Source organism: Dromiciops gliroides, chromosome 4 (genome assembly GCF_019393635.1).
Source record: "Dromiciops gliroides isolate mDroGli1 chromosome 4, mDroGli1.pri, whole genome shotgun sequence".
Classification (NCBI taxonomy): domain Eukaryota; kingdom Metazoa; phylum Chordata; class Mammalia; order Microbiotheria; family Microbiotheriidae; genus Dromiciops; species Dromiciops gliroides.
This window is the reverse complement of record NC_057864.1, coordinates 41,911,085-41,934,753: the sequence shown is the minus strand read 5'-3', so window position 1 is coordinate 41,934,753 and position 23,669 is coordinate 41,911,085. Positions and strand designations below refer to the sequence as shown.

The following is a 23,669-nucleotide window of genomic DNA, read 5'->3' as shown; positions in this document are numbered from 1 at the left end:
TTCCCTCACTTTCCCTCCTCTCTCCTCCCCACCTCCCCAAGCTAGGCCCCGCCCCCGTCCGCTGCTCCTCCCTACCCTCGCTCCTCCTCTCCCCTCCCTTTCCGTCCCATTAGCGGGTTTGGCCCCGCCCCATCCCCTCCTCTGCCTCCTCTTCCCTCCCACCTCCCTCCCCTTCCTTCCTTCCCTCTTTCCCCCCAGTTTCACCCCGTTAGCGGAGTAGGCCGCCGCGGCTCCTTCGGCCTCTCTCCTCTCGCTCCCCCTCCCCCTCCCCCTCCTTCCCCTCCGCTCCTCGCCCCTCCCCGCCTCCCAGGCTAGGCCCCGCCCCCGGCCTCCGCCCCGCCTTCCCCTCTCTCCCCTCCCCTTCGCTCCTCTTCTCGGCTCTCCTAGGCTGGACTCCGGCCCCGCCTCCCCGGCTCCTCTCCCCGCTCCCTCTGAGGCGGCGGCGGCGGCTCGGGCGGCGGCGGCGGCGGCGGCGGCGGCGGCGGCTCCGCCCTGCTCCGGCTCCAGCTCCGTCCCGTTTCTGTCCCGGCCCAATATGAGCATCATGGACTTCAACGTGAAGAAGCTGGCGGCGGACGCGGGCACCTTCCTCAGCCGCGCCGTGCAGGTAGCGCGCGGGCCGGGGCGGGGCGGCCGGACGGGCCGGACGCGCCGGAGGCCGAGGCCGCGGCGGCCCGTTCCCCGAGGCCCCGCCTCCCGCCGCTGACAGCCGGGCCCGGCCGGCCCGAGGCGGGTCGCTAACGGAAGGAGCCGCGGCCTCGCCCTCTTCCTCTCCCCGCGGGCCGCGGGAGTCGGGGAGGGGGCCTCTCCCGGGGCGACGGGCGAGGCCAGAGCCGGGGCCTGACCTCCTGACCGCCCCTGGGGTGGGGGTGGGGGCCTCGGCCTGCAGCCTCCGGGCCGGGGCGCGCCCCGCGGCGGGCTCGGGCCGAGGTTCCCCTCGGGAGGCCGCGTCCCTGGTGCGGGCGCTGAGTTGTTAAGAGTTGGGAGCCCGCTCCGGGCTGGCTCGGTGCCCCGGACCCGAGCGCACGGCCCGCGGCCCGGCCTCGTCTCCACCTGCGGGCCCTTATTTACCGTGGGTGACTGGCCCGGGGCGCCCCGAAAAGACCCCTCGCTATACCCGGCCCCCCTTGTAGCGCTGCCGGAAAACCCCGGTCCGTCGGTTTCCCCACGCTGCCCAAGGGGGCGGGGAAGCCCCCAGCGGGGGCCGAGTCATTCCTAGCAACTTTATGGGTCTGGTGGGAAGCCCAGTGGAGAGGTGTCAGAAGCAGGGAGGGCGTAACCCCAGTTCTTTCTCGGGATCTTAGGTTTAGAGCTGAGGGGGGTCTCGGGGGCCGCCCGGACCAACGCCCTCCGACCCAGGACCGCAGAGTCGGGATTCGTCCTCTCTCAAACGCTGCTGTTGTAGCACCGGGGCCCCATCTAACCGTCTAACCCCCCCATTTTAAAGATCCACCCCTGCTTGAGAATTTACACTTAAAAATAGGAAGTGCGCTCCGGGTGCCAAAGCTGACCGGACTGCTGCCACCATGGCTCCCCGAAATAGCTTAAGAAATCGTATTATTGCTAAGACATCACATTTACGTATGATTCTTATGTATGGTTCTATTTCACCCTGAGTTTTAGTGAAAGTGGCTGCTTTTTTCAACAGCCACAGCTCTACGGGTCATAATTGGAGATGGAGGTTTTTCGATGGAGTAAGTTTTATGTGTTCGTGTTTACACCTAGAAGGGATTGAAGACTCGGAGTAAATTTCATTTGATCATTTTCTTCGAATTCTCCTGAGCAGGGGCCATCTTATAACTCAGGGAACCGGTTTCCTCCTTGCTTATGGGTTGTTTTGCCCTCCTGTAATATCTAAGAATATTCATTCCCTTCTTTAGAGTGGTTGATACTTGATAGAGTCTAGTTCTTCCAGTGTGTATTCTTATGGTCCTAAGACTGCGTGCCAGTAGAATTAAACATAAACACTTGTTTATGTTGTAGCCTTTCTGAGATTTCTCATTGAGAAATTCCCTTTTCTATTTAGGCCACTAAAATGTTGCCTGTGACCAACCGTATGTTTGTTAAAAGCAGGAGACTTCTGACCTAGCTAATTTCAGTTGCAATTTTACTCTGTTTCTTGGGGGGTTTGTCTGATAAATAGGTCAATGACTAGTCAAATGTATGCTTCATCAAAATCAACAAATGTTAATTAAGCATTTATTATGTGGTAGTCACCGAGGATATGAAAAAAAGACCGTTTTTCTCTTCAAGGAACTTTATGTGTGAAAGATGTGACAGGTACACAGATATTGATCATGTAAGGTATGAAACCGAATCTTAGGATGGAATAGTGGAACTGGAAAGGACTGTGGGGTCCTACCTCCTTATTTTACAGATCAGAAAATGGAGGCCCAACAGAGGTTAAATGACTTGTCTGAAGACACACAGGAAGTAAGTGGCAAAAGTGGAACTTAAACCTAAGTCTTCTGACTCTTTTCCTTGTAAGAATATGTGGCCTCATCATGCAGGACAGTTTGAGAAGGGAAGGAATACTTTTCCACTGTCCAGACAGGAATCAGGGAAAGTTTCAGGCTGTATTTGGGTATTAAAAAGACTTGACTAACTGGGTGCATTATTCAGCAAATCAGAACTCCAAGTGCCCACTAGGTCAATTTGTACATTGGCCAAACCTCTGAGTGCCAAATGCAGTTTTAATCTCTGTCTATATTTAACATCCCTCACAGTTCCAATTGGAGTGACTTGGTTTGATATGTTTGTATAGAGTGGTAGCCTAAGGAGACACAACTGGCATTTACTATCCTGACTTCAGAAGACAGACAGTAAAGTCTGGAAGAAGTGTTGGTAGTACGCCTTTATGAGCTTTATTTATACTCGGGTCTATCTTACCTGTTACCATTCTGTAATATTAACTTGGACTTATCTTTTTAAGAATAATTTCTGAAGTATCATATTAAATCAATATAAACAAGTCAGGTTTTTTTTTTTTAGTATCTTTGGGTCCATTACTTTATGAATAAAACTTACCACCTTTCAGAGTTGAGATCTTGGGACCGACTATACCTCATGTGAGATTGAAAATACTGTGCTGGATTGTTTAGACCAAACACTGCTTTGTGAAGCTGATTTCAGTAACAGCACTTAGTCAGTAACAGATCTCATCCTACATGTTGTTGACATCAGTAATCACAGCAATCACAGGATCATAGATTTAGAGTTGGATTGGACCTTGGAGGTCATCTAGCCTATGATGATGTACAAAGTCTAATGAGTTGCAATTGTACCAGATTAGATAAATTATAAAAACAGTAGTAGGGGTGCAGCTAGGTGGTGCAGTGGATAAAGCACTGGCCCTGGATTCAGGAGGACCTGAGTTTAAAGCTGGCCTCAGACACTTGACACTTACTAGCTGCGTGACCCTAGGCAAGTCACTTAACCCCAAATGCCTCACTTAAAAAAAAAAACTAATAGGAAAAACAAATTTTCCTTTATTAAATATTATCCAAAATGTAATCTAAATTAGGAATTTTTCATTAAAATCAAATAACATCTGTTAGTGTTGGAAAGAATAAACAACAAACCAGAATATGTAAGGAGCTCAAATTCTTTATTTCTCTCCTTACCTGGTACATGTTTATTTTAATTTCCTCTAAATAATGGACCTTTTAAGTCCTAGCCAAAAGGTCCCATCTCTTCCATAAAGTTGTTCCTGACCATACTAGGTCAAAGTATTCTATCCTTCCTGTGAACATTATTATCCATATAATTATTAATTTCTTGGCACAAACTTGAGATCTTTTATCATTGTCTTGAACTGTCATTTAAAGCTCTTAAAAGATTGATGTAAAAACCAGTCTTGTCTTTTGTTTTTACTACAATACAATACAAAGAAGGCCTTATATACAATAGTTATTAATTGTTAAATTAAAAGGAGGAAATATATAATTTTCATTTTAAAACCATATCAAGAAGCCAAGCATAGTGGCTTATGCTACTGGGAAGGCCGAGGGTAGAGGATCACTTAAGTTTGGGGGTCTAAATTGTAGTTGGGATAAAGCTGATCAGGTGTCCGCACTAGGCAGCCTGAGGATGAAAACAAGCAGGTCAAAGCTTGTGTGTTGATCAGCAGGGAGAAGGCTCCTCTACTTCCAGTCTGGGCAAGATCAAGAGACCTAGTTACCCAACCTCCCTACCCCCTCCCCCCCCCCCCCCCACACACACAGCAGGATAACAAAAGGGTACATGTTCTGCATGTTCATTTCTTGGAAGGACTATTGCTTTCAAGATTGCACTCAAATATCACCTCTGTGAACCCTTTCCTGATTTTTCCCTTTCCCTTCCCCCTGATCGCCCCCATCCCAGTGCCCTCTCTCCCAAAACTACCTTGTATTCACTTTTTTTTTTTAAAGTGAGGCAATTGGGGTTAAGTGACTTGCCCAGGGTCACACAGCTAGTAAGTGTTAAGTGTCTGAGGCCGGATTTGAACTCAGGTCCTCCTGAGTCCAGGGCTGGTGCTCTATCCACTGCGCCACCTAGCTGCCCCTTTGTATTCACTTTTTAATTTAATTTTTATTTTTTCTCAATAACATGTAAACAAAATTTTTAAACATTTCGTTTTTTTTAAATTTTGAGTTCCGAATTTCCCCCCAAAAAGCAGGTAAGCAATTTGATATAGATCATACATGTTTGGTCAATGCAAAACATTTCCATATTACCCATGTTGCAAAAGAAAACACTTTGTATTCATTTTTGTATATTCTTTATATACTTATATATCCATGTTGTCTCCCCCATTCAAATGTAAGCTCCTTGAGGGTGGAGATCATTTCATTTTTGTCTTTATTTGCAAGGCTTGGTCTGCTTGGCACTCAACCCTCACCTATGGTAGGAAATGAATGTTGATTGGTTTACTTGTGTGCAGCATTTCAGAAAAAATATTTGATAGATCTCTACTACACACTACATTGTGAAGTCAAGCTATGTTATACATAAATCCCCTTTAGAAGAAATAGGACTTTCCGTGATTATGAATTTTAAAAGCATAGGTTTGGTATTTAATGTGAGTTTTGATTCTCTCTTGGGCCTTTTAGAATAGCTATTTCTTCTCTCTTTTTGCCAAGTACTTCCCCTTTCTTCTTTAAAGCCTTCTTGAGAAGGTGTCTTACAGTCATACAGGCTCAGTGTCATATCATATGCTTCCAATTTTGTATGTGGGTATTCCCTTATTAATACAAGATACTTTTCTGTTAATTTCTTAGAAGGACAAAAATTAATATCCATAAGAGCCTTGCTTTTGGGGCAGCTAGGTGGCGCAGTGGATAGAGCACCGGCCCTGGAGTCAGGAGTACCTGAGTTCAAATCCGGCCTCAGACACTTAACACTTACTAGCTGTGTGACCCTGGGCAAGTCACTTAACCCCAATTGCCTCACTTTAAAAAATAAAAAAGAGCCTTGCTTTTTACATTTGCCTTCTGATACTAATGCTTGATCTTGATATTTTATAACATGAAGTAATTAGGAAAAGCCCAGAGGGAAAATATACTTACCCAATTTTTGTTCTGCAACTAAAGTTTCCTTAGAATAGGGAATTTTCCCCTCTACTGAATAGGGAATAGGTAGATCTACTGGTACAGATCTGCAGTTTGTAATTTTAGCAAGGAAGGGGCGGGGGATACTGGATAGTAAATTGAGATATAGAAAGGGCCAGGAGAGGAGTCATGGAGCTGGAGAGAAGTGAGCATGCTCTAAACACCTCATGAAATAATCAAATTGTCATTTAAAATACTACTTTATACTGTAGCCAGAATGCAAAATATGCTGAAAATTATGAAATTTCCAGTTCAACTATTTACATATTGCTTAAAGGTTGACTCGTTAATTTAAAATTTAGATATAATTAAGTTATTTCATTAGGAAAGCAAAAATCTAGATAATATTGAAGATAAAGACTTGGGTTACTGAGATGGGCTAAAAGAAAAGAACCGTAGAGAGTCATGCATGTTTAATACCTGTCTAATTTTAAGATTAGAAATCTTTCTGATTTTCTAGTAGTAAGTTATATCAGAATTTTCATAGTATCCATCCTCCAGCAAATTTAGACTTCTTTCAAAATAATGCCCCTCCCTCATGGAATTGGGAATTAATGTTCCCTCCTTCATTAAATGTATTTCTCGATAAAGAGATATATTTTATTTTATCCTGGCCCTCTGTGAAGCAGGGAGTAGCATGTAAATGTACCCAGTCTCCTGGTCTATCTGACAGGCCACATGCTTTTTTATAGAGAACTCAAGTATGGCTGACCAGGACCAAAAAGTTTTAGATGCTTTTAATCTTTATGATGTGTTTAGATTTTCAAAAGAACGTAGCCTCTCAGACATATATCTGGCTTTTCCTTCTTTTTCTACCTTTTCTAGCTTTTGTAGTTAGGTATATTGCTAAAACAACCTTTCATTTAAAACAGTTTGTATGGAGGAATAAATCATAATGCTGCTTTAGTTACCTAATCATTTTATCATCTTTCACTAAAATAATGAAATAATAATGGGAAACATGCATTACAGTTTAATTCTTGATACTTTTATATTCATGATTTCATCAGTTCATTCCACCAATACAGAAAATCAGTAGACATTTATTAAGTATTTTTTGTTAGCTTTAGTGCCCTTCTTTCACCTGTGTCTTTCCCATTATCTTATAGCTAATCCACCAAATGCTCTGTGGGCCTTTACTTGGCTCCTTTGATATTTATGGTTAATATTGTAGCAGTTGGGCTATCCACTTGTGCTGCAGTCTCCTTGTGCCAGGCGTGCATCTTTCTGCCTTTGGGTCCCTGTAACTTTTAATTCTTAAGATGTTTCATGTTTCTTTGCCTTATAGCTTCAGAGGAAGAAAATATTTAAGTAATAAAGAAGAGTGGGGCTTATTTTTTTCAGAATGAACAAATCAGAGGGATATACAACTAAGGCAGTTAGTGTATTGAGTAAATCTTACATTATTTACATGTACTTTAGATGTCAGACACTAAAGATGCACCATAACTGAGTCCATAATTGAATTGAAATAAGATGATATTGTTTGAGATATGGAGGAGACAGTGGACTTTATCTAATGTACTTATTACTCACTTTATAGAGAAGGAAACAGAACCAGGGAGGTGAAGTAATTGCCCAGAGCCCCACCCCAGCCTCCTTTTTTACAACACAACACTCCTAACTGCACAGTTTGTGATGTTTTCCACAAACCCACACGAATTGCTGCTGCAAAAGTTCAACTTTCTTTTTAACTTCCTTGGTTCCTTGATTGCACCAATGTGTGCTACTTGCTCCCTGCAAACAGTAGATTGTACTATGTCTGTCTGTTTTCATTCCTGTCCAGGTCCTCATGTACCCAGCATGCTGGGATGTTTTCATTTAATTGCAATATGTGTGGGGTGTACACCTGTTACTTCTCCATTTATTTTTTTCAGGGCAATGAGGGTTCAGTGACTCTGAAAGAAAGAGTGAGGCTGACAGCTTTGTGCAACTCTGCTTCACTTAAATACATTTCAGGCATAAGTTCAAGACATCACCCTGTGATATATTATTAGTGTTTCAAAAATGAAGGACAGAACAACAACAACTGATAGACAAACTCTATGGGCTATTCATGTAACTATGGTCTGCACAAAAAACTTTATCATCCACTAGGTATTTCCTGTTTGGATAGTTAGGCTAACTCTTAGTGATTCCAGCTCTGATTTAGGAGGCTTTGGAGCGTTTCAGAACTTGCAGTCAATGAAATATCATTTGTAAACAAGCATCTGGAGGACTTCGCTTTCTATAAGGAATGCCTCTCATGAGCTCTGCATTGGATGACCTCTGTGACAGTGACAAGCACCTTAGACAAACATCTCCCTTGTTTTATGCCCCATATGAAATAAATAATTAATGAAACATCCCACAGTATTATATCTGTATCTATTAAGGAATCCTTTATGATTTAAAAATATGTAGAAGATATCTAGTTGGAAAAGAGCTAAAAGACTGTATTTTGCTCTACTATACTTTTTTGATTGCCAAATTGTGGGATCTTGTATTTTCTTTTGTTTGTTTGTTTTTGGGGTTTTGGGGGGAGTGTTTTTTGGTGGGGCAATGAGGGTTAAGTGACTTGCCCAGGGTCACACAGCTAGTAAGTGTCAAGTGTCTGAGGCTGGATTTGAACTCAGGTCCTCCTGAATCCAGGGCCAGTGCTTTTATCCACTACACCACCTAGCTGCCCCCAATTTTTTTTTTTTTTTGCAGGGCAATGAGGGTTAAGTGACTTTCCCAGGGTCACACAGCTAGTATGTGTCAAGTGTGTGAGGCTGGATTTGAACTCAGGTCCTCCTGAATCCAGGTCTGGTGCTTTATCCACTGTGCCACCTAGCTGCCCTGGGATCTTGTATTTTCTGCAATCATTAAAAGGAGGTTTAATGACTTGAAAAAAAAGTGAACTGATTAATGGAACATCCTCTCGTTTTCTGTAGTCTTAAACAGTTGTCAAAGTGAACTGTTTCTTGTTTTGTTTTTGTCAAAGTTTGCCAGTTAGAGAACATTGGATTGGGGTTTTATGACCTTGATTTAATTTAGTATCATAGATATTTTAAAAAAAAGAATTCTAGACAGACCTGACATGAATTTAGTTTAGCACAAAACACAAATCAGCAGAGATAGGAGGGGAAGTGATTAATTACTTTACAGAAGTGGTCACCATGGTAGTGACCTCCCTCAGGGCATATAAAATAGGCTTCAGTTTATTATTTAAAATCATAGACTCTCAGAGCTTGAAAGGCATCTTAAAGGTCATCTATTTGTTTCCTACTCAGTACAAGAAAATAAGATTGCTTGGTTAAACTGACAGCCCTTCATGAACGTAACTGTTTAAAATCAGCCACATATTTTTTGACTTAATGGGTACTTTCTTTCCCTAAACACATTGTCTATAGAAAAGATTGCAGACATCATAGTAAAGATGAGTTCTTTTGATTTCAAAATGTTTACTTCTAAAATGATTTTTACATGTAAAAATTAAAAAGAGTTGGATGTAGTCCCATAAATAGTAACACTGTTGTGACAGGGGAGAAAAATGGGTGCCCCTCAATTGGAAGCAGGTGACAGAATCACAAGTTTGAAAATGGAAGGACCTTAGAGTTCCTCTTGTCCAGTTCTGTAACCCAGAGAGGTTTAACAGTTTTCCCAGCATCACTCAGATGCTGCAGGTCAGAAGAAGGCAGACCAGAACCCTGATTCCTGATCTACCTTCCCCTTATTTCACTCCATCACTCTGCCTCCCTGGAGCTGAATGGATTAGGATGTATGAATATAATAGACTATTACTGTGCTATAAGGTAATCAATATGAGAAATTGAGAGGCACGTGAGAAGATGTATAAATTGATGCAGAACCAGGAAAACAGCATAAATCATGATTCCGATATTTTATTTGCCGAAGCCCATTTTCCTACCAAATTAATTAAAAAAAAAAAAGAATCTGCAGAACAACCAGTGAACACTTTGACCAAATGAAAAAAAAGGCAGAGCAACTACAACTAGAAAGGTAGATCGAAGATCTTGTTGAGGGCCTTGAAATACAGAGCTGTTTGTATTTTAATCTCAAGTCAATTAGAAGCCATTCCTTAACGTGGTGTCTCGACAAGAAAGTGAGCTCCTTGAGCGTCTCCTTTGTGTGTGTGTGTGTGTGTCCTGTGTTTGACACTAGTAAGTGCTTAATAATGTATTTCCTTTCTTTTCTATTCCATTCCACTGAAGGCCTTTTGAGGAGGCGGTTGTATGATCAGACCTCCATGCTCTAGTCTAGTGCTCCACTGGATCTTTTCTACATGTGGTTATTGCTCCAGTGATACTGGCTGTACCTTGTCCTGCCAACATTGGCGCTCAGCTTTGCCCTCCCTCCAATGTGATCAACAACGGATATCCATCCAGTGTGCTGAATGCCTTCCTCAGATTTTCTTGGCATTGCAAGTCTCCCAGGGGAGCATGGATGGCTGCTGCTTGTCCTTTGTTGTGTCATGTGGCCCACTGATATTTCCCAATGATATGTAACTTGAACCTCCTTTTTCCTCTGCTTATTTCTGATTCTTTGTGATGTGTCAAAGCCTTGTCATGACCACCATGCCTTTCTTACCCTTGGAGTGAACCTCACCATTGATTCTTGTACATAAGGACCATTGTTTTGATGGCTACGTGAAGAATAGGTTGTAGAAGGGAGAGCTGGAAGTAGAAAGACCATGGAGAATTTTACTGTGGAAATAAAAGCCTGAATGGCCTGAAGGAGAGTGATGAGGGTGGATAGATGCAGGTGGTACTATGGGGACAAACTGAGGAGATTTGGCAATTAATTAGAGACAGGAAGAATTTGAGTTTGCTGTGAGGAGTCAAGACAGGGTTATTTGAATAGGAATGCAGTCAACAGAAATAGGGAAGTTGGGAGGAAGAGAACATCCAAGGGTTAAGATAAGCCTATTTTGGGAAAAGTTGAGGTGTCATTGGGATTTCCAACAGACAACTGGCAATGTGGTATTAGATTGGGTGTTCTGAAGCTGTGCTTTAAAAGATGACTCATTTTGACAGTCGAAGATAGTGGCGCTAGGAGGGAAAGGATGATATATCTTTATATTCCAGGAAGAGGGCAGCTAAATGGTGCAATGGATAGAGCACCTGGCCTGCAGTCAAGAAGACTCATCTTCCCAAGTTCAAATCTGGCCTCAGATGCTAACTTTGTGACCCTGGGCAAGTCACTTCACCCTGTTTGCTTCAGTTTCCTCATCTGTCAAATGAGCCGCAGAAGGAAATGGTGCACTACTCCAGCATCTTTGCCAAGAAAAACCTGAAAGTGGTCGTGGAGAGTTGGACACAACTGAAACAACTAAACAGCAGAGGGGATAGCTTAAGTGAAAATCTGGAAGTAGAAGAGTATGTGGGTTTATTTTGGGATATAGCAAGAAATATATGATCAATGACTCATGACCTATGACTTGTCAGTCAGTAAACATTTAATAAGTGGCTTCATTATGTTCCAGGCTCTTTGTAAAGTTCCGAGAATACAAAGACAGGCAAAAGATAGTCCCTGTCCTCAAAATCAAAATCTAACAGGAGAGACAGTAGGCAAACACATGCATACAAAACAAACTATATACAGATAAGTAATTAAATGAGCAAAGGCATTAAATAATAATAGCTAATATTTATATAGCACTTAGTCAAGCACTGTGCTAAGCACTTTACAGTTACTATCTTACTCAATCCTCACCACAAGCCTGTGAGATAGGTGTGATTATTATCATCCCCCTTTAACAGATGAGGAAACTGAGGCAAAGAGCGGTTACATGACTTACACAGGGTCCCACAGCTAGTAAGTGACCGAGGCTGGTTTTAAACTCAGGTGGTCCTGACTCCAGGTCTGGCATTCTGTCTACTACACCACCTAGCTAGAACTTAGAGGGGTTGGAAAAGGCTTCCTGTAGAAGATGGGATTTTAGTTGGGACTTCCTTAAAAGAAATGAGGGAGTCAGGAGGTGGAAATGAGGAAGGAATGGAGGACAACCAGAGATGGACTATCTTGTTTGTGCATTGCTGGATGGAAAAGTACGTGGCAGGTGGAGGTAAGAAGACTGGAGTGTAGATGGGGGCTAAGTTATGCAGGATTTTGTATTTAATCCAGGAGATGCTAGGGAGCCACTGGAGTTTATTGAGTAGGGGTGATGTCATCAGACCCGTGCTTGAGGAAAATCACTTTGGCGGCGGAATGGAGGATGGATTGGAGTGGGGAGAGGCTTGAGGAGGGCAGACTCCCCAGTAGCTATTGCAGGAGCCCAGGAGTGAAGGAATGAGAGTCTGCACCAGGGTGGTAGCAGTGTCAGAGGAGAGAAGGGGTGCACAGTAGACTCCTTGATGTAGGTCGGTGTTCTCTTTTTCAGATTGTAGTCCTTCCATACCTCGTCCATATTCTCCCACAGATCCTTCCAAGTTCTCAAAGGCTTTTTAAAAACACAAGTGAGGTCAGCAGACTCTCAGGCTGACCTTCTTCATGCCTCTCTCTCACTGCACAACTTGTCTCCTTTTCTGATCCTTGATTCACTAAGTGATTTTCCTTTTTTCCCCCACAGATGAGGAAATTGAAAGATTAAATGACTGGCTCCAAGTCACCTAGGACTACATGATTTAAGCCCAATTGCCCTAGCCCAGGGTCTCTCCATCAACCTTGGTTTTCCTGTAGCTTTTGGTCTTTGGAATGAAATTTATTTTCATTACCTTATTTCTGTTTTATGTGTGGGAATTTTCCCCCACATTTTCCCCCTTAGCTTTAAAAGCTAAGGTAGTCAGTGAAATTCTTGTCCATCCATTTAGGATGGATCCATCTATCCATCTTTTTAAGTAGCTTCTCCCTTTTTTGTCCTCATGGGAATCTTATTTTTCTTTGACTACACAAATCTGAAAGTCACCAAGTAGGATATCTTTTAGGAAATCACCACTAGTTGTTATAAAAATTTAGGTAAATATCATTGGTAGATTCAGTGCCATGCTATTTAAATTCTTTATTCTTTTATTAAATGCTTGTATGCTATCTATGTTCTTATTGTGACTTTTTGTGGTGCTTTCTTATTTAGAGAGAAATCACATGGGAGAGTATAAAAACCAAATCAGTTTCTGTTCTCATTTTATCTGCTTTTTAAGTTTTCTCCCTTAGGTTCTCAGTTTAGTCATAATAGTAACAATAGCTCATATAGCTCTTTTCTGTTTACACAAAGCTTTCACATGAATTATTTCATTTCTTTTTTTTTTTTTTTTTTTTGCTGGGGGTGATTGGGGTTAAGTGACTTGCCCAGGGTCACACAGCTAGTAAGTGTTAAGTGTCTGAGGCTGGATTTGAACTCAGGTCCTCCTGAATCCAGGGCCAGTGCTCCATCCATTGCACCACCTAGCTACCCCTCGTTTAACGTTTATAGTATCTTTGTTGTCTGAGTAGGTATATTATTCCTGTTTTACTAATTGAAGTTAAAAAAAAAAAAACCTCAGAGAAGGTTAAATTATATGTACAAGATGATGCAAGTGAAGTAGTGTCAGAACCTGATCCAAGTCTTCTGACTTCTAGAGGATCTGTTTATGAAGTCCTTTATTGGAGTCAAACAACCTCCTTTCATCCAGAGGGATATAATCTTTTTCTCCTATTCTGATACACTCTTTCACCCCACTAAGTCATTGTGCTTATAATGAAGGAAAACTAGTGCCTTCTAAACCAAGTGTAGAGTAATTAGGTAAATTGATTTCCCTATTCATGTTGGCAGAGTTCTTGGAGTGAGAAAATATTTACTTCCCTCAATATTGAACTCAAATTTCTTGGGCTTTAAAGTATTTTCACAAAGAAAACCTTGACTTCTTTTCAGATGAACCCAGTAGCTATTGAATTTTTAAGGACAACTTAAAAAAAAACAAACCTATTAATGGTCATTTCCAGTTAAGCAAATATCACTATTTCTGTACCAAACCCTAATAACCACAAATTTAGTTATTAAGCTTAATATAATTGCTAGAATATAAAAATATAACTTTTCAGGTTGATACTTGTCTTAGTTTTCCAAACACTGTCCAGTCGCCTAGGATTACATGGACATATTCTGCCTACTTTCGGAGAAAGGTCATCATCCCACCTTGCCCTAATCCTTTCCAGGACTTAGATGGTAGTGAGAATCAAGAGGCATCCTAACATGGCATAATGAAAAATATACCAAATGAGGAGTTAGAAGATTCCAAGCCCTAATACTACATGGGTATAGAGGATCGCATATAGGAAAGTGGTTTGGAGTATACCCAAATGTCTCCAAAAAATGGTATTTTCTAATTTTAAATAAAGTTTAGTTATTTTAAAATATATAATTAAGTTCTGGCTTCTTTAGTTTGTTTAAATAGAAATTTCCTTTATGCTCATTGAATACATTTGCCTCAAAAAATTAAATAAAATTTCTGAATGTCCTCACACCCCTGATGAAATGATCCATACGTGTCTGTATTTATATGATTGTGGTTAAGTTTTTCCTCAGTGTAGAACGGGCATGACAATAATTATACTGCCTACCTGCATGGTGTCTGTGAATGCTTGTATACCGTGAAGTACTAAGTGTCTAATTTTGTTGTTTATGGATCAGTAAATAACATTTAGCTCCCCAATATGCAGGCTTCCTGGCCACCGTTTTCTAGCATAGAGCCCACATACAGGGTGTCCCAAGTGACTTAATCTTCATGCCTTTGGGACACTGTACAAAGTGGAGCTTCATGCTTATGGCCTGAACAGCTTGTGCTTCTGTTTATAAATTAACTGAAGGAGATGTAAGTTGTTGGTTCCTGTTGAGAGAAACCCAGGAAGCAATGGAATAGTAGCTCAAGAAAGTTCATCAGAGTGTTATATAATACTTAACTGACCTGGTGAAAGCTTATAGGCCCGGCCCATTTATGACTTTTGCCCTCCACCTTCAGTATTCTTTCCCACACTGATGATACTGTTAAATTCTCTCTCTACTCAGCTTCTCCCTTCAGGGATCATGTTAGTCTGTTCAGTAGTCAGGATGTCTGGCCATTAGAGATTGTTTGCTGTGTTATCCCTGATTTTCAAACACCTTACAGGTTACATCTTATTCATCAGTTGGGGACTGTCTGTATTCATTGTTGATTTTAAATTATTGATACTTTTTTTTTAAACTCAATTTGAGGGATAATTATTGTATTCTTTTCTTTATCAAAAACAGTTCACAGAAGAAAAGCTTGGTCAGGCAGAGAAGACTGAATTGGATGCTCACTTAGAGAACCTTCTTAGCAAAGCTGAATGCACCAAACAATGGACAGAAAAAATTATGAAGCAGACAGAGGTGCTATTGCAGCCAAATCCTAGTAAGGAACTTTTTTTTCTTATTTGGTTTTATTCAGCAATTTTATTTAAAGTACTTCTTGTGCTACACAGTTCCCCTCCCCCCCTTTAATTAGTATAATGGGTCTTTTTTAATTTTATTTTTTGCCATATAAATATTTTATTATTTTCCGGTTACATTTAGAGATAATTTTCAACATTTGTTTTTATAAGATTTCTAGTTTCAAATTTTTCTCCATCCCTCTCCTCCCTCCCCACACCCCAAGACAGCAAGTAATCTGATATAGGTTATATATGTACAGTAACATTAAACATATTTCGGCATTAGTCATGTAACGAGAGAAGAATCAGAGCAAAAAGGGAAAACCTCAAAAAAGAAAAACAACAACAAAAACAATAGGAATAGTATGGTTCGATCTGCATCCAGATTCAACAGTTCTTTTTTCTGGATTTGGAGAACATTTTCCATCATGAGTCCTTTGGAACTATCTTGGACCATTGTATTGCTGAGAAGAATCAAGTCTTATCACAGTTGATCAATCTACAATGTTGTTGATACTGTGTACAATGTTCTCCTGGTTCTGCTCATCTCATTCATCATCAGTTCATGCAAGTCCTTCCAGGTTTCTCTGAAATTTGCCTGCTCATTGTTTCTTACAGCACAATAGTATTCCATTACATTCATTATACCACAACTTGTTCAGCCATTACCCAATTGATGGACACCCCCTCAATTTCCAATTCCTTGACACCACAAAAAAAGCAGCTATAAATATTTTTGTATGTGTGGGTCCTTTTCTTAACAGGTCTTTTAAAGGTTGGGATCTTTTGTTTTGTTTTTGTTTTTTGATTGAAAATGGAGTATCCTACATTTTTTTTTTAGTAGAAAACCTTTGTATATCATGACAGTTATTTGAAGGCTTTCAGCAATTTTGTTTAGCTGAATACAATCAGGATAAAATGCAAGTTATGCTTAATACCTAACATGTAAAAAAACCAAGCTCCATTATTTCTCAGGCTGTGATCTCAATAAATTTTAAGAAACATGATTTGAAGGGTCACAAAGATAAACAAATCCTTCTGTTTGCCTAAAGCCTGGAATATTTTTGAAGCATCCCAGGTAAAATACAGTACATTAGGGTTACTTCATATTTTTCCAAAAATAGAATTTTAGAGCAGGTTATTATTTTTCTCTATTTTACAGATGAAGAAATTGAAACAGAGAGATGAGGCGGACCTGTTCAATGTTGCTCAGCTTATAGGCACTGGAACTAGAACTAAGACTCGGGGCTTTTAACACCCAGTCAAATACTCAATTCACTGTATCATATTTTTGCGGGGAGGAAAAAAAAAAAGGACAAGTGACAAATGGTTGGCGGGAATCAGCCATGTGAATTTTTTCCTTGCCTGTTCTCCCCCTTTCTTCCATGACATGTTGACAGCACTGTAAAACATAATGAAATTATTATTAGATATTTTGTCTGGACTTTAAAATTTTAGACTTAAAATTTATTACTACCATGTGAGCATCAAGTTCAAGATGTATAAGAAGTACAACTAATGGTTCTAGATTTTTTTCTTACTTAGCTTATGTAGTTTTTTGGTTTTGTGTCTTTTTAACAAAAGACATTTCTTTAAATGAGGGACAGTTTCTTTGGAGAAATGTTTAGTCTTTCATGCTTATGTAGTTCATCTGTCATGTAAGGGGGCCCATTTAAGGCCTAAACATTAAATGGATCATAGCTCATAGTTTGGAAGGAAGGAAAGAATAGACATTTTTATTTCAATGCCTTGCCTTATGATAGAAAATTTTCTTCTAACATATATATTAGAAATTCACAGTAAAAAAAATCCTGTGGTCCCTTATTTGTACTCAAAACCAAGTAGAAAATCAGCTTACTACTTTAAAATGAATTTTTATTAATACTCCACAATAGCCCATTAACCAAATTTAACTTAAAGTATATATTAATCCTAAATTCAGTACTTGCAATGTAAACACTCCTCCATTCTCCCAAATCACAAATATCTCTGAAGTATTTTCTACTTTGCAGCAAAACCTACTGTAAAAATCATTATTGCTCTAGTATTAACACAACAGAAATAAATTTTTGCGGGCAGATATGAAGTACGAAGTTGTTTTCTTCAAAGGAGTTTTATACTTGAAAGTAACTGTCCCTACCAGACTTTTTAAGAACTAAAAATCACTTAGGACTCTCACATAACAACCCTAAGAAAAGTTTGACCTTTTAAAATAACTTTAGTATGCAGTTATTTTAATAAGTTCCTGATTTTTAAAAAATGTAAATCCACTTCTGAAGAAGAATAACATTGGTCCATTAGTATTTATGGTCAAATAAGATATTTTGCTATATTTCACAATCAGTAAGATCTATGTTTTTACGTGGTGGTAGCTTCATACTTTGAAGAGGTAGCATGGTTCATAATAAAATATTTTTTTAAATCGTTTACGAAAGTAAGCTAGTATTTTAAATTAAGTTTGTAATTTTTCCCCAGATGCTAGAATAGAAGAGTTTGTTTATGAGAAGTTGGATAGAAAAGCTCCAAGTCGGACAAACAACCAAGAACTCTTGGGGCAATTCATGATTGATGCAGGGAATGACTTTGGCCCAGGAACTGCTTATGGTAAGTGAAAGTCAAGAAGATTTGTTAAGAAATACTTTGTATTAGGATTATATCTTCATTAGGGATATCTTGTTTGAAGTCCCTTTAGCGTCAAATTTGGGGGTATTGAAGTGACAGACAAATTAATAAAAAAAAAATAGTAGTATCCATGGAACTCTGTAAAAGATATGTCCTAAAAAACTAAGTTTTTCCACTTAGAAGATTCATTTTCTTACCCCTTAGTTGCATTATATTGTGTACCATTCATTCTGAAGCACAAATTTTCATTTGATTACAAAGTATAGCTAAAAATTTTTTCTATTGTATGCAGTTTATGAATAGGCCCAGAACAGATAATTTTGTATATTAGATAATTTTGTAGTAATTTAAAGTGAAGTAAAAAATGAACTGAAGTATTATATGAACTGAAGTATTATATGAAAATTGAAAGGTTTTCAGCTGGTAGGAAAAGCACTTAGTGTAAAAGCTTAGCTATCTTTTGTTGTACTTGAAAACAAAATACTAGTATGAATAGTAAATCAACTAACCTGGTCCTTATTATTATTTAAACTTAGGACTTTTTTTAAAAAGCACTTTATTTTGAAATTTATGATTCCATAGAATTCATTTGTTTACTCAAAATTGAGATTTCTTGGAGGACCAAGGATGTTTAAAATCTCTCAATTACATAAACTCTTGGGCTTTATTTTTTAGGAAGGTAAAAGAGATCTCTTCCCTGTGCTTTTTCGAAGGAAAGAATTCAAATTATTACTTGACAGTTTTTAAGATTAGCTAAATCTGCATTATAGTGAGATTTCAAATAAATCTCTGTCCCTACCTCTTTTTAATCACAAACTTCTAGTAATTATTTTTTAAAAAGTCAATAGTTTTAGTCATTGAATTTTAAATTTGTAAGGCACCATGAAGATGATCTAATTCAACCCCTTCATTTTACAGATAAGAAGAATCAGCCTCTGGGAGCTGAACTGAATTGCTCAAGACCATACTAGTTAGTGTCAGAGTTTGTCCCAGAGTCCTGGCCTTTTTTCTCCTGTGCCCTGATGGTCTTTCTACCATCTCATGATGTTCCTGCTTTACCTCTTAGTAGAGTTGTCATTGATTCTGAGATGTGTTCAATGTCATTTTGTTCATCTTTATTTTCCTTAACTTTTCTGAAAGCATTTGACACTGACCACCCCAATCTTCTTCCTGCTTTTTCTTCCTTTGGCTTCTGAGACACTATTTTTTCCTCTTGGATTCCTTTTTTTCCTTTTCACCCCCTCACATATTGGGTATGCCTCAAGTCTCCGTCCTTGACTCTATTTAGATAACTCATATATCTATGGTTCTGTACCTGGCGTCTCCCAAGAGTTCTTAGTGGTTAATTTTCATCCGCTGCCAAACATCTTCAATCTAGTGAACACCCCAAATTCAGTAGTTAAACTAAACTTATCTATTGCCTTATTCCTCACCCCCCAAAAAAACCTTCTTCTGAGTTTTCTTATACATTGTCTGGTAGCACCATTCTCCTAGACATCCAGACTGGACACCTTAGTCCTTGCTTTGATTATGCCCTGTCCTTTATCCTCACCAAGCCTGTCAGAGAATCTGAGTTGTAAGAGACCAAAGCAGGAGCCTCCTCTTCACGAGCCTGTGCCTGCAGACCCATGGTAGCATATGCTCACTGCCTCCCAAGGCAGGCCAGCCCACTTTGGGACAGCCCTGGTTGTCAGGAAGTTTGCCTTCTCTTGATCTACAGTCTCAGCCTCTGTAACTCCCCCCATTGTTCCTAGTTTTACCTGCTGGGGCAAACCAGACTAAGTTCAGTCCTTCTAACATAGAAAGTACTTCAGACATTTGAGGACTAGTGTCACATGCTTCTCCAAACTAAACATCTCTATTTCCTTCAGTTTTGTATCTGGAAGTATAGCCTCCAATCTGCTCACTACCCTCTCCTGACCATGTTCTACCTTGCCAGGGCCTGAAGAGTATGTGATGCCCAGATCTGGTCTGATCAAAGCAGAAAACAGTGAGACTGTTAGCCCTCAGTTGTGGATGCGATATAGCAGTTTATGCGACGGAAGATCATGTTAGCTTTAAGGGAGCTGCTCTATCACACTGATGAAAATTTGGACTGGTGTCTTCTAAAACCGAGATATTCTTCATACCACTTGTTCTCTAGCCATACCTCCTCCATCCTGTTCTTGTATAGTTGATGCTTTTGAATCGAAGTGTAAGACTTCTCATCTAACCCTCTTAGGAATTCTGACTAAGACATTCAGTGTCTAAGCCCACTCAGCGGATTTGCTAAGCAGGCCACCAATACCTTATCCAAGTTACTGATGCAGGCCCTCATCATAGCATCCCATATCTAGACTACTATAATAACCTGCTGGTTGGTTTCCCTGATTCAAGAATCTCCCCACTCTAGTCCATCTTTCAGTGTCCAAATCAGTTATCAACCTGATCTTCCTAAAATATAGATCTGACTGTGTCATTCTCCTATTCAGTTAACCCCACTGGTTCCCTATCACCTCCAGATTCCAATGTTAAACTCTCTGTTTGGTAGTCAAAGCCTTTCATCACCTGGGACCCTCCTCCCTTCACTATTCTGCAGTTCAGTGACACTTGCCTCCTTGCCTCTATATCCAAGTTCTGGGGTATTTTCACTGGCTGTCCCTAGGCCTGGAATTCTCTTACTAATTCAGCCTTCTGGCTTCTCTAACTTCCTTAATCTTCCTTCTGTTGATTATTTCCAATTTGTCCTGTCTACAATTTGTATGTAGTTGTTTACATGTTGTCACAGTCATTAGACTGAGCTCCTTGAGAACAGGAACAGTCTTGTCTTTCTTTGTGTCCCCAATGCTTAGCACAGTTTCTGGGTACGTCATGGGTACTTAATAAATACTTGTTACTTTGTTGACTAAATGCTCACAAAATATTCTTTTAATAATATATCCTAGAACTTCTTCCAGGAATAGAAATTAAACACATTGGCCTGTGGTCCACCCTCTTCCTGTTTTGAAAATTGTGACATTTATTTCCTTTCAGTTCATGAATTTCCTCACATGAATATATGTTTTTATTCTACTGTGCTACTCTTTGCTGTTCATTTAATCTGTTTCTTTTTTATGTGCTATATACTCATTCATCCTATTCCAGTCAAGAGTCATACCATACCAAGTCATATTTTTTGTCATTTCTACTTCTGCTGTGTCCCATCTCTTTCTCTTCATTTTCATATGTTCCTGCTTCTCACCTGAGCTGCTGTTGTCCCCTCATAACTGACCTCTTTGCCCCCCAGTCTCTCTTCTCTTCTTTATACCACAGTCAAAACAATCTTTCTCATGAACAGATCTGTGTCATTCCCCTGGTTAAAAACTGTTAGGTGTGGGGGCAGCTAGGTGGTGTAGTGAATAGAGCACCAGCTCTGTATTCAGGAGGACCTGAGTTCAAATCTGGCCTCAGACACTTGATGCTTACTAGCTGTGTGACCTTGGGCAAGTCACTTAACTCTCATGGCCCCACACAAAACAAAAACAAAAAAAAACCTGTTAGGTGCCGGAAAACCTCAGGCACTCACTAGCTCTATGAGCCTGGCCAAGTCACTTAACCTCTCTGTCTGCCTCAGTTTCCTCATCTGTAAAATGAGGATAATAATAGCACCTACCCTCACAGCGTTCTTGTGAGAATCAAACAAGGTAATATATGTAAAGCATTTTGTAAAACTTAAAGTGCTTTATAAGTGCTAGAAATGACTATTTCAGTGGTTCCCTTTAGGATAAAATACACTTCTTCTTCTTGCTATAGCCATTGGTCCCCCCTAACGTTGACATGGTCTGAGTAGCATAAACTGAGAAATCATATCCATGGCTTGGGAAATAGTGGTCCCAGATGTAGGCATCACTTGGAAACTGGAGGCTGACAAGGGGATTGGAGAAAATTTTTATAATGCAGATTAAACTGCCCAGCATGTTGTTTGGAGATATGGTTGTTAAACATGTAGCAGCTCACCCTGCTTAATCCCACTTTCTTCATCTTTACAATGAGGAAGCTGAAGTAGATGACATCCGACATCTCTTCCAACAATACATTTGTAATCCAGTGCAAGTTTTCTCTTGAGGCTTCGCTTATATTTGCTCTCTCTGCTAGGAAGTCTTCCTGTATCTTTCCTCCACCACAGCTAATAGGGATTCCTCCTTCTCAAATCTCACATGCAGCCCTCACCTTTCCCATTTTAACTTGTTTCAGTCCATTTCTTACACAACTTTTGTGTAAGGTAGGTGGCACAGTGGATAGAGTACCAGGCCTGGAGACTCATTTTCCTGAGTTCAAATCTGGCCTCAGACACTAGTTGTGTGACCCTGGGCAAGTCACTTAACCCTGTTTGCCCCAGTTTCCTCATCTGTATAATGAGCTGGAGAAAGAAATGGCAAATCACTCTAGTCTTTGCTAAGGAAACTCCAAGTGGGGTCACGAAGAGTCAGACATGACTGAACAACAAAAAAGACAACTTGTAGAATGTAGACTTACAGAGAATAGGGATTGTCATTTCTGATATTCAGTTCCTTAGCACCCAGTACAGTATTTTGCACATAGTAGGTACCGTTAGTGAATGAATGGCACTTTCCTGTTATCTATAGATACTTTACAAAGAATTTTGTGAGCACTCACATCTTATAAACAATTTCCTATAATTTTTCTAATACCATACATAGTGAATTCATAATTAATTTTATGACTTAAAAATTGCCAAATTGTTGTTAATTATAATTAAAGTTCATTGGAAGGCATCTAGCAATTATTTGTTTATAACATTAAATAATTTCTTGATTTAAAAATTAACCTGACTCCAAGTTATAGGATCAGAACTATATAGTTGGAAGAGACCTCAGAGAACATCTAGATAGACTCCCTCATCTTACAAATGAAGAAACTGAGGCACTGGAGGTTGTGACTTGCCCAGGTTTACCCACATAAGTAAGGAGGCATCAGAAGTGGGATTTGAACCCAGGTGCTCTAACTCCAGAACCAAAATCTTTTTGATGTTATATAATTTTAACTATCAGTTTCATAAGAACTATTTGATTTTTGAGTAGCCAGGTTTATGCTTTGTCTTTTTGTTGTAGGAACTTAATTGCTGTACACATTAACAGAAGATTGTAAATAATATTTCCTTTTACAGGTAATGCCCTCATCAAATGTGGAGAAACACAAAAACGAATTGGAACAGCGGACAGAGAACTGATTCAAACATCTGCAATAAACTTTCTTACTCCTTTAAGAAACTTTATAGAAGGAGATTATAAAACAATTGCAGTAAGTTGGAACCCTTTTTTTTTGGGGGGGTGTAAAATAGTATATCTTTATGTATCCACCCTGTAACAAGTATTGGCAGAGGTAACTATATTCACCTTCTTAGTGACTGATTTCAAAGGTCTTAACTATATAGATGTAGCAGGCACAGAAATCGTTGTTGCTGTGTAAAATGTTCTCCTGGTTCTGCTAACTTCACTCAGCATCAATCCACTTAATTCTTTCCAGCCTTTTCTGGAATCTGCCTGGCACAGAAATTTTAAAAAATAAATTTCTCCATTTGTACTCCCCTGTTCAATGTACCATTGAAATGGGAGTCCAAAGTTGGGTCAAAGTAAAGAACTAGTGTGAGTTTTATTTAGTGAGTTAAGACTAGAACATTAGTAATAAGCAACTTCTGGTCTCTGTCAGTGTATGGGTCTGTGGTGGGATTCCTGAAAATTCAAGGAAAGGGAAAAGCTCTGAGCTGTCATTCAAGTAGCACCTACATCACAGGACAGTTTTCAAAAATATGCTCCGCTTGTAGTTGTTACTCTATGTCAAGATTCTTGAAGCTGTTGTGAGTCCCAGATTCCCACCTATTTGCCTGTGGGGAATGTAATCAGTAGGTGTGTAGACTCCCAGAAATTATGCATCATTTCCTCTTCATTTCCTTAGAAATATGGCGGGGGGCAGCTAGGTGGCGCAGTGGACAGAGCACCGGCCCTGGAGTCAGGAGTACCTGAGTTCAGATCCGGCCTCAGACACTTGACACTTACTAGCTGTATGACCCTGGGCAAGTCACTTAACCCCAAATGCCTCACTTAAAAAAAAAAAAAAAAGAAATATGGCAGA

The 23,669-nt window shown here is 39.9% G+C and overlaps 1 protein-coding gene across 5 annotated transcripts in view; it reads left to right on the top strand.

Moving 5' to 3' along the window:
- Positions 1 to 399: 399 nt before the first annotated feature.
- Positions 400 to 23,669, top strand: part of SH3GLB1 (SH3 domain containing GRB2 like, endophilin B1) — a 45,005-nt gene continuing 21,735 nt past the window's right edge. Inside the window, exons 1-4 of one of the 5 annotated variants that reach the window (XM_044003247.1) lie at positions 400 to 607; positions 14,776 to 14,917; positions 17,412 to 17,540; positions 22,705 to 22,838. In XM_044003247.1, coding sequence (XP_043859182.1) covers positions 536 to 607; positions 14,776 to 14,917; positions 17,412 to 17,540; positions 22,705 to 22,838 — 477 coding nt within the window. In that variant the 5' untranslated portion in view covers positions 400 to 535. The remainder of the gene's footprint in view (positions 608 to 14,775; positions 14,918 to 17,411; positions 17,541 to 22,704; positions 22,839 to 23,669) is intronic. The other 4 variants (XM_044003248.1, XM_044003250.1, XM_044003251.1 and 1 more) reach the window with 4 other exon arrangements.